Source organism: Danio rerio, chromosome 3 (genome assembly GCF_049306965.1).
Source record: "Danio rerio strain Tuebingen ecotype United States chromosome 3, GRCz12tu, whole genome shotgun sequence".
Taxonomy (NCBI): Eukaryota; Metazoa; Chordata; class Actinopteri; order Cypriniformes; family Danionidae; genus Danio; species Danio rerio.
The window spans coordinates 50,079,572-50,099,161 of NC_133178.1; the positions used below are offsets into that span (position 1 = coordinate 50,079,572).

General features: G+C 34.6%; 1 protein-coding gene and 1 long non-coding RNA gene across 2 annotated transcripts; one reads left to right on the forward strand and one right to left on the reverse strand.

Moving 5' to 3' along the window:
• The first annotated feature begins 2,428 nt into the window (after window positions 1-2,428).
• Window positions 2,429-5,210, forward strand: LOC141381280 (uncharacterized). Its single transcript, XR_012401212.1, has 3 exons — window positions 2,429-2,495; window positions 2,802-2,870; window positions 3,270-5,210. It is a non-coding gene; the product is annotated as an uncharacterized lncRNA (long non-coding RNA).
• Window positions 3,632-15,100, reverse strand: ftr41 (finTRIM family, member 41). Its single transcript, XM_021473988.3, has 6 exons — window positions 12,590-15,100; window positions 9,609-9,692; window positions 9,252-9,485; window positions 8,931-9,081; window positions 8,786-8,827; window positions 3,632-5,817 (listed from the first exon to the last, which is right to left on the reverse strand). The coding sequence occupies exons 1-6, from the start codon at window positions 13,166-13,168 to the stop codon at window positions 5,294-5,296; spliced, it is 1,614 nt and encodes a 537-aa protein (XP_021329663.2). The 5' UTR covers window positions 13,169-15,100; the 3' UTR covers window positions 3,632-5,293.
• Between the last annotated feature and the right edge of the window lie 4,490 nt (window positions 15,101-19,590).

The window sequence follows — 19,590 nt, forward strand, 5'->3', positions numbered from 1 at the left end:
TTCTGCAAATGTGCACCAAATAAAGTTAAATTGCAAATGAAAAGTTTCAAATAAAGTTACTATAAGTATTGTAGTGTTTTTTGTTGTTTTTAATAACAATGTGAAGAATAACGATATTTATTATTGTATTAATAATAATAATAATAATAATAGCATTTTCACTCAGCATTTACTTTTTAATACAAACCATGAAAGGTTCTATACTCATTCATTCATTTTCTTGTTGGCTTAGTCCCTTTATTAATCAGGGGTCGCCACAGCGGAATGAACCGCCAACTTATCCAGCAGGTTTTTACGCAGCGGATGCCCTTCCAGCCCCAACCCATCTCTGGGAAAAGGTTCTATACTGCCATTGATAATTTTTTTAGAATATTTAACATGTTTGAAACCTTTTCAATCAACAAAAGGTTATGCTACTTGTATATTCATTGCATTAAAAAGTCAGAGATTGACTTAACACAAAAAAACAAGTTGGCAGATGCTTTTTTGAATGAACTAGCAAAGTGTTGCTCACAAAACTCATCTTTTTAACTTAATGAATAAAATCTTTGTTTAAGTTGATTGAATGTGTTAAATGTAGTTGTACAGACTTTTTTACAGATTTTTGCTGAACCAACAAAAAAAATCAAGCAATTTCAACATTTGTCAAGTTTGATTTTTTACAGTGTACTGATGCACCCCTATGCTTCCCTCAGGGGCTTCCCCACACCATAACTCTTCTGGGTGTGGGAAAGACAGTGAAGGTGGACTCATCAGAGATCAATTCAAGTTTTATATTGCACACAGCTTAAGGTTTTTGCTGCTGGAATATTTGATTCTGATTGGTCAGTCGCAAAACTCCATCGTATGTAATTCCAACATAACCACTGAATCTAATTACACAGGCTCATCCAGGTTCTTTAATTCACCTTGACATCAGTGAATACGGTTACATCTACACACTTACAGCAGGGCCGGAGTGGGACACTTTTTCAGCCCTAGAGTTTCAAGCCTTAGACCGGCTCACCTCAGTTCACGACTAACCATATCAAAAACCATTTCCAATTCAGTTTCCAATGACACTAACACATCTTTTTCAAGTAAACAGCTGCTTTAGAAATTCAAATATCACAATGTCTCTTCCTGCAACATCTGAATATATATATATATATATATATATATATATATATATATATATATATATATATATATATATATATATATATATATATATATTGTGCAAAATTATTTATAGATATCCAGTTCTTTGTAATGGTGGTCACACAAAAAATAAAATATGTACACATACATACACAAGCCAAATAGTATTATATGTCTTAACACTTAAAATAAAAAATGAAAGTAAAAAACATACTCAGGAGAGGTTCAAAATCGAGTCAGTGGCATCGTAATGCAACGTGCTGATCACTGGACCACAATGGCGCTATTATGCTAGTGCGTTTGGATTAAAAAATAAGTATTGCAGTGTTATCTGCAAGACCACAGTTTTACTTTCTATTGATCTTTTTTCTCCCCTTTTTAGATTTCTGATCAAGTTATGTCAGATTTATTATTGTTGTGAGTCATCTGATTTTCATTGAGCAGGTGTAATATTCATTAATATTAATTATTGGAATTCTTATATTCACTAAGGTGCCTCTGTTTGGAGTCGAATAATAGTAACGTCATCATTAACCTGCAGTCTGCGTTTTGCTCACGGGGCTGCGAGACAAAAAATAAAAAGAGCGAAGCTGTGGCAAAATAATGAATAAAAAGATTGAGGTTATGGTCAAATAAATAAATAAATGAAAAAAGTTTAACTGCTGAGAGTGCAAGCAGCTAGGGACACCGGCCCCCACAGCCAAAAACAGACCGGCCAACCGGGAATTCTCCCGGTTCTCCCGATTAGCTAATATGAGCATGACTTACAATACATCCACATTAATATCTGCTTGTCTGTCACACTGCTGTTTTTGACCTTTTTGGTGGGTTTTGCCACTGAATAATAGATAGGTTAGTGTAGGTTCCATTTAGCTCAATTTATTTCTGTCAGCTTTGCATTTTTGACAATTTGGCGCCATCTTCTGACTAAATAATTCATGGTTTAGTGTATACACCATCAGCTGTTTTAGCTACTGTCAATAATTAATAAACTAATACAGCTCAGTAGAATAGCTTATGTCTTGCTTGTATGTTTTGTCGTAAGTAGCCGTGTAATAAGCGGGATAAAGTACATCTAGGCAGTTGTTTTCACAGAATAAAGCCCTTCAGGCTTATACAACATCACTCTGCTTCGCATCAGGTTGCCGATGAGTCTGTGAGGTTTTATTCTGGGTAATAACAACCCTTCTTGATGTACTTTATCCCTTACATGTGTAAAGAGACGATGTGGGCACTACAAGACCCAGCAGGCTTAGTGCCATGTAAGGAAGTGTTGTTGTTTACGTGCAGACAATTTATTTCCTGGTTGCAGGCGTAAATTAACAACAGGTTGTACAGAGCTCAGCACTATAAAAGTGAGTCATAAAGTTTGTTTGCCCTTTTGCCTCTCGGTTTTGCATTCTAGTTGTGGCACGTAATGGCCGTTAGGTAGTGAGTTTATTTGTATGATGTGCGCTCTCTCTCTCTCTTTCTCACCGAGTTTACTGTTTTTAAGGCATGCATAAACTGACATTGTAGAGTCAACACTTCACGTGATAAGCAAATGGTATTAATGCTGCCAGATCTTTAATGCAAACTTATTTAAAGATGTAGTCGTTTTATGATTTTAATAGACTATTTTTAGGATTGTGTCTTGATGTGAAATGATTTTTTTATTTTAGTGCTATTATGGGATCATTGCCTACTGATTGTTGCCTGGGTGTCAGAATGGAAAATTATGGATCTTAGAGGTATCGTTTAAAACAAAAAGGGTTTTTATTTCTATTTTAATGTGTGTTTTATTTAAAGGATGTTTTATTCTGTTTGTGATTTTTATATTCTGAGCTCCTGTGTAATGAACTGTGTTTTCCTTTTTTAGGGATGTACAGTTGCCGTTTACTCTAAAATCTAATATAATAGTTTTGTTATTGAATCTTTTCTTTTTGATGTTTTGTTGAATGTGGATTGTTTATTATGCTGTTAGTTTGACAACCGTTTGTATTTTGTACTTTCCTTTGTCATACTTTTCTTTCTTTTGTAGGTTCTATTTTGGATTTGCTTTATACCATCACTGGCCAGTGGGTTATCTTGGAGAAAAGGTGGTTGGGATTGTGTGGTGATTTGGTCACATTATTGATTTTGTGTTTTAGGTTGCAGTGTGATTGCTGTGAGTTGAGTGCGGTGAGAACACTACTGACACATCTGTCCTCACATCTGGTGGCCATTAGTGGTTTGTTTTTTTATTCTTTTGTTTACTTTCCCTCCTTGTTTACATTTACGATTAAGAATACTTGTATCTTGTTATACCAACTTGTATAAAAACTTTAATTGTTCTCCTGTTTGTAAGTCACTTCATTTACCCTGCACGAACTTGTTTTCACTGATAACAGTCATCTGGTCACACATGTATTATCTTTTGCACACAAATTGCTACAATGGCTTAATGTATTAAAGTATTTTTACTAAAATGTCTTTCCAAAACAAGCATGTACTAAAAAAAATAAAAAAAAGAAAGTTTGCAATTTCTTTGTTTATTCAACTGAGTTCCCAGAAGCGTTACAAAAAGTAATTTGTTATTCAACGTTCAGAGTCAAAAATATTGAACTTCTAAAAATTCCTCAATGAAACATTTTTAATGACAGATCTCGCTAGTTGTAACGAACGGTCTGACACAGAGGGATCCATTTGCAGTATATTTATTATAGAGTTTAATAACAAACAGCACACAGATGTTAAGTGTGCAAACTCACATAAAACAGTAGTAGTTAGTCAAAGGGCTGGCGACTGGCAAACACAGGGTGAATATTCAGGCATGGGTCAAACACAGGCAGCGAGGATCAAAGTCAGGATGCAGGCTAGAGTTCAGGGCAGGCAGCCGGCAATACAAAGTCGAGAATACAGTCCAAAGTTGTCAACAGGAAAGCAGGCAATGCTCAAGAACCGCTCAGTAGTGTTAGCCGTGGCAGAACAAGACTTCGCACTGAACTGTAGTGAGAGTGTGGCTTAAATAGGTGAGTGTGGGTCGTTATCGGGATGAGGAACAGGTGTGTGTGCTTATCAGTGTGCTTATCAGTTTAAGTGGATGATGTAATGTCTAGAAATCCGGTGATGATGACCTCTGCTGGCCAGAGAGGGGAATGACTGGGACCGAGTCGATGACACTAGTCCTGTCATCAGAGTTTAAAGAAATAAAATTAAATCAAATGTAAATAATTGAAAATGAAATGTACACTCATTTAAATATTTTTAAATGCATTTAAAATTGGAGAAATATATTTCGTACGGTTTGCAAACATCAAATAAACAGATAAATCTCATGAATATATTTAACAAATCATGTATGTGATCACTGGATTCTTCTCAGTGTAATAATGAAATAGATTTATGTTACTTTGTTTAATAAATAATTTCAAAAAATACTTAATAATGAATTGTATTTGACCATTTCAACGGTCACGTCAATTAAAGGTAATAATAATGACCATTAGATTGTAAAGCCCTTACAGTTGAAGTTAGAATCATTAGCCCCCTTCTGATTTTTTGATTTTTTAAATATTTCCTAAATGATGTTTAACAGAGCAATTAAATATTCACAGCATGTCTGATAATATTTTTTTTTCTGGAGAAAGTCTTGTTTGTTTTATTTCAGCTAGAATAAAAGCAGTATTTAGTTTTTAAGCTATATTTATTTTCGACTGTCTAAAGAACAAACCAAACAAAACTTGCATAATTACCCTAACTTGCCTAGTTAACCTAATTAACCTAGTTAAGCCTTTAAATGTCACTTTAAGCTGTATAGAAGTGTCTTGAAAAATATCTGGTCAAATATTATTTACTGACAGGAGGGCTAATAATTCTGACTTCAACTGTACATTTTAAAAGGACTACGAATGCATTCATTCAACAAGATTTAAGTCATTATAATAAAACTAAATGAATGTCATTTCCACAAAAAGAAAACATCTTGAGAAAAACACAGTTCTAGATCCACACTGCAATCTCACATGAGAACTTGATTCACATTTATTCAGATGTGTTATTTTAGTCACAGTTGTAGATGTTCTGTAGCATTAATGTAAGAGAAAAGAGGCAAAAAAAAACATCTCCCCATTACTGATTCTTCATTCAGCTTAGAGGATTTTAAATAAAATCACTCTATAATTTATGCTACAATCTATCTATGTTTCAGTTTCACTGATGATCCAAAGCCAACAGTAAACCCAGGGAACAGCGGCTGGGTGAATGTCGTCTGGAATGTGTGAATCAGGCTCATTTCGTCAGACACGTTGTAGAAGGACAGAGTTCCCGCTCCAACATTCACATATACTCCTATTTTATGGCTGTTAGGCTTTACAGTTAGATCAGACTGAATATTATTGTGCCAAAATAAATATCTTAATGGAGAACAGAACAAACTCCAGGAATGGTCATTTCCTCCAAATGCACACTCATTACCAGTTCCCGTCCTGCTGATGCTCTTATAAGATGCTGATATACATACACCTTTATCTCCACTCCACTCCACCTCCCAGTAACGGCGTCCCCGCACTCTCTCTGTACACAAAACCTGAGGCCAGTCATGAAATCTGTCTGGATGATCAGGATATGGCTGCTCTTTTTTAGTACAAGTAACAACTTTTCTTTTCTTAGACAGACATTTGTGAGCTGTGTGTAAATCCAGAGTGAGCTTAATGGAATCTGCAGAAGAATAAACATCAGAATCAGCAATGATGAATCTGCTTGATTTTTTTTTTTTATCCTTTGGCATTGTTCATTTGAGAATGTACACTTTTGTGGATTTCTATGTAATTAGAGTCCTATGTTTCTTTTGCTATTTTTTATATTTGATGCAGCTGCAAGGGCATCTGCTATGTAAAACAAATGCTGCATAAGTTGGCGGTTCATTCCGCTGTGGCAACCCCTCATAAATATTTTTTTTTTCTAAACAATGTTCAACAGAGCAAGGGAATTTTCACAGTATGTCTGATAATATTTTTTCTTCTTGAGAAAGTCTTATTTGTACTATTTCAACTAGAATAAAAGCAGTTTTAATTTTAGGACAAATAATAATTAGGACAAAATTATTAGCCCCTTTAGGCAATTTTTTTTTTCCGATAGTCTACAGAACAAACCATCGTTATACAATAACTTGCCTAATTACCCTAACCTGCCTAGTTGACCTAATTAACCTAGTTAAGCATTTAAATGTCACTTTAAGCTATATAAATGTGTCTTGAAAAATATCTAGTAAAATATTATGTGCTGTCATCATGACAAAGATAAAATGAATCAGTTACCACAGATGAGTTATAAAAACTATTATGTTTAGGAATGTGTTGAAAAAAATCTTCTCTCCGTTAAACAGAAACTGGGGAAAAAATAAACAGGGGGACTAATAATTCTGATTTCAACTGTGTAATTATATATATATATATATATAATATATATATATATATATATATATATATATATATATATATATATATATATATATATATATATATATATATATATATATATATATACATAGCGAAATGTGGAAGTTTTTTCTTTCCATTTAGCGTGCATTATTAAATTCCATAACACTCTCACCAATCCTTACTCCTTATTTGCGTCTAACACCTCAGTTTGTCACCGGGATGAATTACATTTTCGTGAGTTGAAGTTAAACTGCTGAACTCCAGTTAAAGTCAGGCATCCTGCTGATTTGATTCAGAAGGGCACTTTTTTTGTCAGACGGCTCATCAGTCAGGTATACATCTGTGCTAAAATATCAAGGTGAAAGTCATCACAGCTTGCGTAGAATAGACCTAGCTCCCAACTTAACTTTGAGAATAGATCAATGGCGATATTTTTTTAGCGTGCGATAAAAGTAACGCAGCACGTTAACGCCAATAATGGCCCACCACTAATATTTATATATAGACAGATTTCCCATAATTGTCCATCTCCACCTAGATTTTAGGTTAATTCATGGAGCGAGAGAAAGAGAGAGTGCATGTGCAGGTAAATGACCCTCGAAAATCTAATAGCTCTTAGTAACATGTCATCACCTTAGAATTATAAGTTTCTATCTGTGTTCTGAATTATTTAATTCTGAAATGTATGCTCAATATAAATCAAAAATTTTCTCACATTTGCAAATTGGGGTAAAAGAAACAGGGCAAATGCAGATAGAACCTTCTTATTCTATTTTCCTCTTGGAATTATAAGGTTCTATCTGGCAGCTCATTAATTGAAGGAATACTTATCAAGAAATACATTCAAAAAAATGTAAATGGATGTTGTAACAATATGTTGATAATTGGGAAAGTTACTTTTTTGCTTTCTATAACATTTAATTAATGTTTTAGGGTGAATATTTGTTCTTGTTGAAATTTAGCACACAAGGCTATGCTAAATATTTTATCCAGTGCAGCTGTTAATTTTATGGAATTAACATGGTCATATTTATTGAATTGCATGCTTTATATTAACTATTGATTTTATGCTTATTGAATTTTATGCTTAATATAAACTTTTGAATCATATTTATTGAAGTATTTGCCCCATGAATTAAATTAATTATTTGCCCCTCAAGGCTTAATATCGAATTTAAAGACTTTAAAAGAAAACACACAATAAGCAAATGTGTTTAATAAACACTGAAAAGTGTTTCACTGACTATATATGCACAAATAAAAAAAATGACATTATTTAATAACTTTCTTTTCCAACATTGTAAAATGTAACATTTCATCTCAATGTCAAAAAAATGCTTCTAATGCATCACATTTAAACCTTTTCAGGTTTCATCTCAATTTTGTGTAGCATAACATTATTTAGTCAACTTTGATTATGTGTTTCTTTCTTTTCTTTCAGCTGTCAATGGAGCGGTCCAGCGAAATGACACAGTAAGACCTTATAGAGCCAGGCTAGAGTTCGACCTTTTTTTTTTTTTTTACTTTTTTTTAATCAAAATTCTTAAAATGTAAACAACTTATTTTAAAAAAATCACATCCTGTTAATAAGTTGTTATTTAATAAGAATATATGAATAATTTGACACAAATGTCAGATAGAATCTAATAATTCTAAGGTGACGATGTGTTGCTACCTCTGTTCTTTGTTATTCCCCAATGTCAGTATTAAGGGGGATTGAACCACTGAAGGCATATGGGCTGTTGTCAGGATGAACTCTGTTCTTCTTACTAAACAGGAAATGGCTTGAGGGAAGTAAATTAGGTAATTTTCAATTTTATGTGAAGTATTCCTTTAAGCTTTGCAATTTTTATTTTGTTTGTATTTGTCTTCTACTGTGCTAAAGTTGAAATGTTGTTGTATACATTAAATATGTTTTTGAGCTTTGTTATTTTACAGACTACACCCTTTTAAATAAACATTTATGTCTGTCTGGCAAATAATATCATGCTATTTCTTTACTTTATATCATAAGATTATTCAATGTAATGAAACAAGAATCTCGTTTTATTTCTTAATATAATTGTTTGCTAATTATTTTATTACTATTTTGCTTTTTCAAATGAAGTCCACTTAGCCATCATTCTTAACATTAATCAACATTTATTAAACTCCTCTATCTTCTATATCTTTACCTTCGTCATCTTTTCATGTTCCACAGTTGAGTTTTCTGCTTGTTTTTTATTATTATTATTTTATTCACTTACACTGTAGGAAGTCATTCCTGGTCTTGGGAACAAAGCTGGTGACTGTGGAAATCAAAACACATTAACCGTATTTCATTCAGTATTTCATTCCATATTTGATTTTATTTCACCATTTTTAAGAGGAGATGAATCTCCAGGACTTTACCTCTGTCTAAGATCATCTTGATCTCCTCTTTGCACAAATTCTCCAGTTTGCTCTTCAGCTCATGGACAGATTCTTTCATAGCATCAAAACACAAGAAAGAACTGAAGTAACCATCTGTAGATTCAAGAGGAGCTGGGAGAGACTGAAATCTCTGCAGAAAACACAAATCCACCTCATCAACTTCACTTCACACAATAATCAAATCCTGACAGAAATCAGCTGCTGATTTTTTTTCTGCTGAACTTTTCTCTGTGTGTCCGGCTTTTACTGCAGTATTATGCTCAACTTCCCTAAGATGCTGATCTTCTCAATCTCTGTTACCTGCAGAAAATTAACATGTTCCTGTGTTTGTGAAAGGCGCTCCAGCTCAGCGTTTCTCCTCCTCAGATCTTCAATCTCTTGCTCCAGATACTCCATGTGTTCTTCAGCTTGACTCACTGCAGTCTTTTCTGCAGAACTGATTACCTGTGTGAGCTCAGTACCTTTTTTCTGAATGGAGTGGATGAGCTCAGTAAAGATCTTCTCAGTGTCCTCCACTGCTGTCTGTGCAGATCGCTGATAAACAAATCACAATCACACATTAGAGACAGAGTAAGCTTCAGTAAGAATCAAAGAGCTCGAGGACTTGAGGAAAGTCAAACTGAGACTGAGGAAAAACCTCTCGTCTTCTCCACTCACCTTTTGAGACTCCACTGCATTTTTCAGTTTCCGAAGAGCTTTCTCTCTCTGCTGAAGCTTTACCTGCCTCTCCTTCAGCTCTTGCTAGAGAAAAAATAAATGACGGCAATCTACTGTCACAAAACTAGCATTTAATAGTTACTAGTTGGTTTTGTCTCATTGTTACTGTCGCCTATGGTTTGTTTTGAGGCTGTTGAAGCATACTTCCTGGTCAAAAGTCAAGAGATGTTCTAGTTTAATAACCACTATTTATTTTAGTTCTAGCGATGGTTCAAGATGGTTTTGGCTAAATATTTATCTTATTCTATTTTAAGGGTCATACAACACTTTTTCAAAATAAGTTATTGTTGCGTATCACTCTCTTAAAGGAAGCTAATAAAATAAATCCAAAAAAAAAAAGTAATAATACCACTGTCGGTGTGGATATCTTAGTAGTTTGAGAGGAGCAGAGGTGGAACATGGCAGGGATGAAAGGTCAGGTGGTAAAGAGCAAGGATGGAGCTGTGGAGCGTGGGATAGGTGATATCTTGAAATAATCTTTTAACTCTAGATGGTATGTCATCAAAAACAATAGCAAATTATTTAGGGGTGATGGGAATATTTAATCAATTAAGAAATTCTTCATAATTTAACAAATGTCATTTGCAATAAATAACAAAGCAGAACATTTGCTCCAAACCAGCATTAGAAATAAAAAAGATATTTGATTTCATATGAAATATTTTGGATATTCCATATAAAAGTATTTGTGAGGAGAAGAATTTTTGTGATCAGATAATAGTGATCAGGCAAGAAGGATTGCTTGGGAAAATTAGATAATTTAGCTGCTATATTTATTTTTCAACATTATAAATACAAACTAATAAGATAAGAAGGGTGCGTGGGGTTTCTGAAGGGCGAGGAGGGATCCGGGGGTGAGAAAGGTGCACGACATATTTGAGGATCGGGAGGGAGATGTATGATTTCCGGGAGATTATCCCACAAATGCATAGAGACTCGCGGAACTTCCGGGAGACTTTGGATGTCTGAATATCTCGTTTAACAACTAGTGAGATGCGATGCATCGGTACATCCTTGATAAACTGTCCGACGTGCACTGCTTTCTGGAGCTCAGAGGAGCGCATAACAGTGTGTTACTGGCTGGCTGGCTGTGTTTGTGTGTGGTCACGTGATGTGCGTTTTCAGCGGACGGAGGGCTGTTTAGAAATGCTAAGTAAAACAGTGTGGATGTGGATCATTTTTGTTCTAAAATTCCATTTTAACAATGTAAGACGTATTAGTGTAAATGGGGTCTAAGTGTGAATTTTTCACAAGCAGGTTTGCGATGGTGGTGGGGCTGAGGATCGGCGATACCGGCTCAGCATCGTGTTGTCTATTGGCCATCGGCGATGGACGATGGCATCGTCTATCGGCTCAACCCTATTCAAAACAACACATTTCTTTACATAATGAACACTATTTTCTAATTAAAATTAATCAACATTTTGTCAGTTTGTTTGAGAACTGAGCTGCTCCATCAAGCCAATTCAGCAGTTTTCCTTTTTGTCAACTTTGCATTTAATTAACCACTTAATAATCTATTGCGGCTCTGAAAGGTTTTGTGTCTGATTTTAATGTTTTGCAGCAAGTAGTCTTGACAAGTCTATTTAAGCAGGATAAAGTAGGGGTAACGCTTCTAATCAGCGGCGCAGTGGGTAGCGATGTCAACCTCATAGTGAGAAAGTCTCTGGTTTGATGGGTCAGCTGGCATTTTTGTGTCGTAAGAATAGATTTTTAACACAAGCGGTTTGAACTGTAGTTTTGTCAAATGACTAAAAGTTATGAGAATGATTGGCGAAAAACCCTCTGGTTACTAATGTAACCCTCATTCCCCGAGGGGGTAATGGAAATGCTATGCGGAAAACTTGCACTATGGGGATTTCGTCAGAATCCAATCATCTGAAAGAGTATAAAAATGGGCCAATGATATGCCAATGAGTTGGCTGAGTCAGCGGGCACAGTTGGCATCAATGACAATTAGACTTGCTATAAGGACGCAGCTCGTGCCAAGCTAGACATCATTTTCTAGCTGAAAAGATTTTAATGCTCAAAAGCTAAGGGACAATTGTTGTGGTGAAGGAACATAGCATTTCCAATTCCCCCCTCGGGGAACTAGGCTTACATTGGTACGCCACTGCGTATACGCACTCTGGACTAGGAAAATCTGCTTCTCAATTTTCCTCTGTAGAAACAGGTTGGAGATACCCTCAAAGACTCTCTCAAAAGCTTCATGAAAGACTCTGAAAGCAAAATAGATGTCTAGTGTGGCATGAGCTGTGTCTTTATAGCAAGTCTAATTGTCATTGACGCCAGCTGTGCACGCTGACATCGCCAACATATTGGCATTTAATTGGCACGTTTTTTTTTTTACTCTTTCAGATGATTAGATGTAGAAATCCTCATAGTGGAAGTTTTCCACATAGCATTGAAGTACCCCTCTTGAAGGGGAACTGTTAATTTCTAGTCAAACCATCCTTCTGCATTCTTATACCAAAAACTGAAATAGGGGCAGTTATAATAGCTAAAATGTATGAGAGTGTTGCTATTATGTGATTGTATTGTATTGTGATATGGAGCCATTTAATGTTGATTTTAAATCAAAAGTAATTCACAAATACTTGAAAATGAAATAAATTAAATACAATAACTTGCTATTGTTTCAACTGAATTAGATATGAATAACTGTAAAAATGATAAAACATGAAATGATAAAAACATATGATATTAATTGTACCCAGTTTAAATGTAATATATATATATATATGTAATATATATATATATATATATATATATATATATATATATATATATATATATATATATATATATATATATATATATATGGGAGATCATATTTTTAAATTTCACAAAAGAAAGAAAGACCAAGCAGTGAATGATGAATGATTGTCGTTTTTAGGTGAACAATCTCTTCAAGCTCGTACCTGTTTCTCTGTCATCTGTTCTGCTGTTGATACAGTTGCGTGGTTTTTATGTTCATACTCCTTACAAAGCTCACAGATGCATTGTTGGTCAGTAATACAGTAGATTTCCAGCTCTTTCCCATGTTTCTGGCAGATCATGTCCCGCAGTTGTCCAGTTGCATCAATCACTTTGTGTGGTTTACGAGAGTGAAACTCCTCATGACGCTCAAAATGAGTTTGACAGTAAGATTCCTGACACTGCAGACAGGACTTGACGGCTTTGTATTTTCTTCCAGTACAGGCATCACACTGCACATCTCCAGCTCCAGCACAACAGTCAGCAGGAGGTTTAGTCTTTTTGAGCTTCTCCACCACTTCAGCCAGCATGGTGTTTTTAGCTAAAGCAGGTCTTGGAGTGAAGCTCTGTCTACACTGAGGGCAGCTGTAGATTCTCTTCTCATACTCCTGATCCCAGAAGTCTGTAATACAGCTCTTACAATAGCTGTGTCCGCAGTGGAGGGTCACAGGATCCTTTAGGAGATCCAAACACACTGGACACATAAACTCAATCTGATCCACTGAAATTCTCACCTCTGCCATTTTACTGAACGAATAGAGAGGCACACAAAGACAAAACAGATAAACTAAGCATAAGTTTCACTTTCCTAGATGCTAAAATAGCTTCCTCCTTTTGGAGTCACATAAGTTTCACTTTCCTAGATGCTAAAATAGCTTTTGGAGTCACGTGTAAAGAGGTGTGTCTGTAAGGCGGTTTCATACTTCCTGGTCAAAAGTCAGGAGATATACTAACTTGACAACTGCAAATAGTTATTTTAGTTCTAGCAATAGATCTAGAAGGATTTTGGTCACACATTAACATTTATCTTATCCTCCTTTCAGGATCATGGGGCACTTTCACTCCAACAAGAAAAAAAGAGCAGGTGCTCAATCACGCAAAGCCCACCATTGCCATGCCTGGTTATCAGTATTTGTATAATGTTGTCAGTTATTAACAAATCTTTCAGAAGTGCAGCACACATACATTCATGAATCAATTCAATGTCATGTGGTTATCCATGCCATGGCAAAATCATTACAGCATTAGCTGCTGATCTGTGTCTGGATCTATAGTTGTTAAAAATATAAATTTGCATTTGTAAACCTACCAGGCAATGTTTGTTCTTATGAATCTATTATGTGTCCTTAAGAGAACACAATTGATATGTCAAATATTAATTGTAGTTATTGTTGTTGAGCTACATGTAGTGCACTAGTTGTACATGTTTGAAGAGATTGTTACTTGTTATTTCCAATAACAAAAACTTTTTTATAATGACTGTAATTTTTACTTAAAGCTAACCCTCAACAAAAAGAGACAGAGTTTGACAGTGAGAGTGTTTCATAACTTTGTTTTATGTTATTATGTATATAGTAACATCTTAAGTAACATTTTATGCAAAAGTAATCTCTGTTGACAGACCTGTGTATACAACCCTAAATCCAAAAATTCTAAGTTTACTTTGACTTGTATTTCATTTCTAACAATACAACAGCACATTATTTAATGTGTTTCTTGTGGGTTTTTTATTATTATTTTTTATTATTATTATTATTTAAATAAACACAAATTCCAATTTTGGTTCTTACAACATTTTTCAAAAAAGGTTTGAACATTAAAGCATTTACCACTTTGTAATGCTGCCATTCCTTTTCATAAAACACAAAAGATATTTAGGGACTGAAGACATCAAGTAAAGAAGTGTTTCATGTGTGTCAGAATGAGAGGGGTCTGGATGCAGACTTAGTGCAGTGCAATCTGAGCTGCATCCAATGCTTTTTAATGTGCTCACTTAACCCCACCCCTAACCCTACTAGTCACAGTGTCATCACTCACTCCATTGAGTGCATTGTGTCTGACAATGCATCACCGAGTGAAGGAATCTCAGCTTGCATCATAAAGGCTGCATCCAGATACTATTGGTCAGAATGGGTTATTAACAACAGCAGTTCGAACTATAGTCTTGCTGAATGACTAAAAAGTTATCAGTATGGTAAAAAACTGTACATTTCTAGTCAAACCATCCATCTGCAATCTTATACCAAAAATAGAAATAAGGGCAGTATTAATAGTTAAAAATGTGGGACAGCGTTGATATTACAGGATTGTATTGTATTGCAATATGGAGCAAGTATGTGTTTATGTTAAACCAAAAGTAATTCACAAAAAACTGTATAATGAAATGATTTATTGGCAACAACTTGCTATGGTTAAAAACTGTATTAGTTGCAAATAACTTCAAAAAATGATAAAACATGAAATTATAAAAACATATGATACCCAGCTTAAATGTAAAACTAAAGTTACCAGAGTTAGAAGGAGAAATGGCAGGGGGGGGAGAGATAAAGAGAGTAAGTAGGCCTCAAATATGCAGAGAAGATAGACTCCAGATCAGGAGAGGAGCAGAGCAGGAAAGTGTAGAGCAGGAAAATAACAGGCCAGGAAAAGACACAGTAGGAGCACAACATCCATTTCTCCCTAAAAAAAAAAAAAAAAAAAACTCCTAAAATACTGATTCATCTGACCATAGTACACATTTCCACTATGTGAAGGTTCATCTCAGATGCCTAAGTCCAAAGAGCGTGACAGCACTTCTGCACACTGTTATCATAGGGGTTCATTTTGGCAGTACAGTTTTCACTAGCATTTGTTACTGTAACTACATACTGTATAGTGGTACTTGACAAAGGTTTGCCAAAGTAGTCTTGAGCCCATGTGATAATATTGTATATTGATCAATGGCGTATCTTGATGCAGTTCTTGACGCATTGGAGATCATGGTATTACTGCTTAGGCTTGCGCACTTCTTGTGCACTTCTGTGAGAAATTCTTTTTTAAAATTTCAATAATTTTCTCATCTATTTGTTGGAAAACTGATGATCCTCAGCCCATCTTTGCTCTTAAAGGATTAAACCTTTCTTGGATGCTGATTTTGTACCAAATCATAATTACAATCACATCATTATTCAACCAATTTACCTGATTACTGGCCCTAAACTGCTTCTGTCCCAATTTTTTTGTAATGTGTTGCAGGTCTGAATGACAGGAAAGGATGTATATTTACAAATTAAATAAAATTGGAAGGACAAAACATGAAATATGTTGTGTTGGCATTGTCTGCAATGAAATACAAGTCAAAGTAAATTTGGAAATCCCTACTTTCTTTTATATTTGCTTTTTCCATACTATTCCAGCTTTTTCTGATTTGAAGTTGTAGTGTGTACACAGTCATATTGGATTGATATAAAAACATCTTCCTTCTAATGTTAAAGCTGAATCCATATCCCTGCGATTTTGGGGCTGAACCCATAATGACTTGTGCGGTTTTCCCTGCCAACCATATTAATCGACAAAGGTGTATTACTATGACTCAGTATTAATGCGTATTACTATGTCCACAAGAAAGGGTTTGCAAAGAAACTGGGATCAAAACATCTGTTCCAACAATATGTAATTAACTGCACCTCAATGAGGTAAAAACTTTTTTAAAACAATGCATGTTGTCATCACTTTCATTTGTTTTGTTTTCTCAGCGCACATGGCATTGCTTTGTCAGCTTACCATGTGCTCCACTGTCTCACCCCACCCACTCATTCTACTTATTAGATCATTATTTTTTCATTTCTTTAGTTTCTCTTCATTAGTCTCCATATTTATTCCTCTCATTCTCATTTTCTTGTACCTTAATCTTTGTGTGTGTTTACCTTGTGCTTCATTTTATTAATTTTGTGCTGTCTTGTCTCTCTACCGTTTTAGACTTCAATGCCAGTTTTTGATGTTGTTTTATTTGGATTTCATTTTTGCTTTTTGGCCCTTTCGCCCTTCTCAGGTTGTTGTAAAAGGTAGTAAATCAAATTACCTAACATTAAGGGCATTGAGCAGAAATAAACGTCATCTGACAAGGTATTAAATTTTCGAACCCAATTTTTTAGATAAATTTTCAATTTGTTTTAAGTGGAGGTCTTAATTCTAAAATTTGAGTGGATTTATTATGATTTATTATGTTGAGAGTAGGATCTGAGCGATATCATGTAAGGTGATCTTACACACCAGGTCAACACACCAGTGCTTGAAATTGTGACCATTTTAGTTCCATATACACCTGACATTTAGTCTATGCACCCTCATATTATATTTGGGAGCATTTGAGCGACTGTATATAAAGGCGCAACCTGCTTTGATTTTTTCTAAAAAAAAAATGCTGAATCTGTCTTCCCTGATTCTATATTGGTTCATATTAACTATCAATCACTCAATGCTTTCCGCTGTCAGATGATAGGGATCTTTTCTGACTGCTGGAAATGCAAACGGCTGAAGAGTGAAAAGTAAACAGGTTTGCAAATCCCATCTAAAGTTACAAATAATGGCACCGATAATGGTGATCATGTGGTGATGGTTGATCTGCCAGTTGAGATCAAACAAGTGCATTGCATTCACTGCGTGATTAGCGCAAATAAGCAGTAAATGTAAAATCTAACACTGTACACATCATTGCCAAAAAAGCTCGCCTTTACTAATTTTAAACTGAAACTGCGGCTCATAACAAAGAACGGTATTGCACCGATGGTCATCATCCCTCATATATTGGGCCGGCTGATTTGCCTGCTTTATTCCACAAACACAGAAATATTAAAATCAGCCTGAGGACTGAGCATTTAAAATGACACAAACCGATACCAAAACTTAAAGAGTGGCAGAAGTGAGACTTTTCTACCTTTCTTTTGTTCATTTTTTCCGGAGATGTGTATTATTTTTCTATTTAATTAACGATGACTGATTTGAAGCTTTCAGATTCATTATAATCTTTTGTTTGTTTTGTAGCAGAAATATTATTTAATAATTGACATGCAAATAAAAACAATAGTGCAAAATATATATTTTTTTACTGCAATGCTTCATTTTTGTTAAATGCAAGCCATAAATGTATTTTTTATAATGTAACAGTGGGACCTTTTATAGCACATAACTGACATTCAAGCACATGTGAGGCAGTGTGATAATGAGAAATGTAATTAATTGTTAGTATTATTGTCATTTTCGTCATCATTAATATTTTATAATTATTAGACATTAGGAATTATTGCACAAATATCAATGTCATTTCAGAATTATTTAGACAGTTGTTTCTAGTTTTTGTTAGTCCTAATTGACGTTGTTTTCAAATACAATAAATTCTTTAATATACAATTTGCAGTGGTGCTCATTCATTTTTGGTGGGTGCTTCTGATTTTTTTCTGGTTCTCCTAAATATTTGAAGTCCTATCAAGTAAAAAAGCAAATTTCGAGCCCTGACACAGAGAATCTATCCAATGCAATCTCAAGGCAATTCATACATTTTTAGTTTAGTGGCTAATTCATATGAATTCATACAATCTAATTCGTACAATTTAGTACAATTTGCTCATCACCCAATGACAGTTGGGGTTAGGGGTGGGGTTGGGTGCCATGCCTCCTTTTTAAAATCGTACATTTTTGTACAACTGACCTCGTACAAATTTGTATGAATAAGTCACTAAACTGAAAAAACGTAAAATACTTACATTTCCTCCTGAGATCAGGCTGAATCTATTGACACAGTTCAGCATTACTGTCTAAGCATGCCGAGAACGGTTTTCAATCACACTGTAAAAAATTGCTGTTAAAAAACGGTCAGATTCTACGGTAAAATAATGTTTTTTCACTAAAACAGTAATATTCTGTTAAAAACAGTGCTTTCTGGGTAACATTTTTGTTTTCGAGAAAGTAACCAACTGCAGAAAACTGTGAGCTAACAGAGTTCAGATTCGATGTTCTGAAGTCTGTGTTTGAAATCACGCTTTGTGTCCTTGTTCACTATTTCATACACTAGTTAACTAATCTAGTTCACCTGACAGTTTTAATGAACACTAATGAGTGAATTCAGACACTGATGAACACCTGCTGTTAATAATTACAATTACTGAAGAAAATAAACAAGAAATACAAACAGTGACTTGAGTTACAACATTAAATAAAATAAAATAAAATAAAACAGCTTCAGTCTTAGCAGAGGATCATTAAACAACTCCACAAACAACAGCAGACACACACTTATTACTGACTGATTTGACTTCCATACTATTCTCATTGAGATCCAACAGAAATTAAGGTGTTTTTTGTGTCACCGTAATGGAGTGAGGGGCTGATTTAGTTGGGCTCTTCACCCTTGAACTCATTTAAGAAGACTTTCCAACTGCTGTAATACAGAGTTTACAAAATGTTTGTACTATAGCAATAAAGTTGGGAAGTCAATAAATAGAGAAATTTATTTATCTGAAATTAGTTCTGATAAATGTTTTGGTATAAATCTGGATGAAGGGCCTCATGCAATAAATTTTATACTTAGTTGCAGGTATTAAATTAATTAATGAGAAGTGGAAACAGAAAAGATACCTCCGTAATTACTTAACAGTTAAGAAGTAACAAACAAAAACAGTTCAGTTATGACAAATACACACTCAGACCTCATGAATCTGACCTTGTATCTCAACAATGGTAACATCTCAAATGTTTCATGCTGTAATGCATGCTGGGAGTGGCACTGTACAAATATCCCAGCATGCATTGCGGTATAAATAAATGTTGTATAATGGTCTAACGGTTTTCTTTATTTGTGTTTGATTCTGCTGTTGTTTATGTTTAGACTTTCAGTTGCCTGTTTGTGAGTTAAACTGTTAATTTTGTTAAATTTTGTTAAATTTGTTGTCACCATTATTGAGGTTCATCCGCTGAATATTGATGTCTCTTTGAGTGCGATTTACACCATAGAGCAGTGTTATTGTCCAAGATATTCTTAAAAACTTCCAGAAATCATTGCCATATATAGACATATAATGTAAAACAATAGATTTAACATTGAATAGGAGCAGTAAATTTTATTATAGTAAATGAGAACAGACTCTGCCATTTAATAGCAACATGAACATCACCAGATCTTATTTAGGTT

Bases quoted from the DNA above. Each gene is read 5' to 3' on its own strand.
- ftr41 (XM_021473988.3), bottom strand. From the start codon at position 13,168: ATGGCAGAGGTGAGAATTTCAGTGGATCAGATTGAGTTTATGTGTCCA. The intron at 9,693-12,589 runs GTACGAGCTTGA...TTTTTTCTCTAG, and splicing joins AACAGATGACAGAGAAACAG to CAAGAGCTGAAGGAGAGGCA. The intron at 9,486-9,608 runs GTGAGTGGAGAA...TTTGTTTATCAG, and splicing joins ATGCAGTGGAGTCTCAAAAG to CGATCTGCACAGACAGCAGT.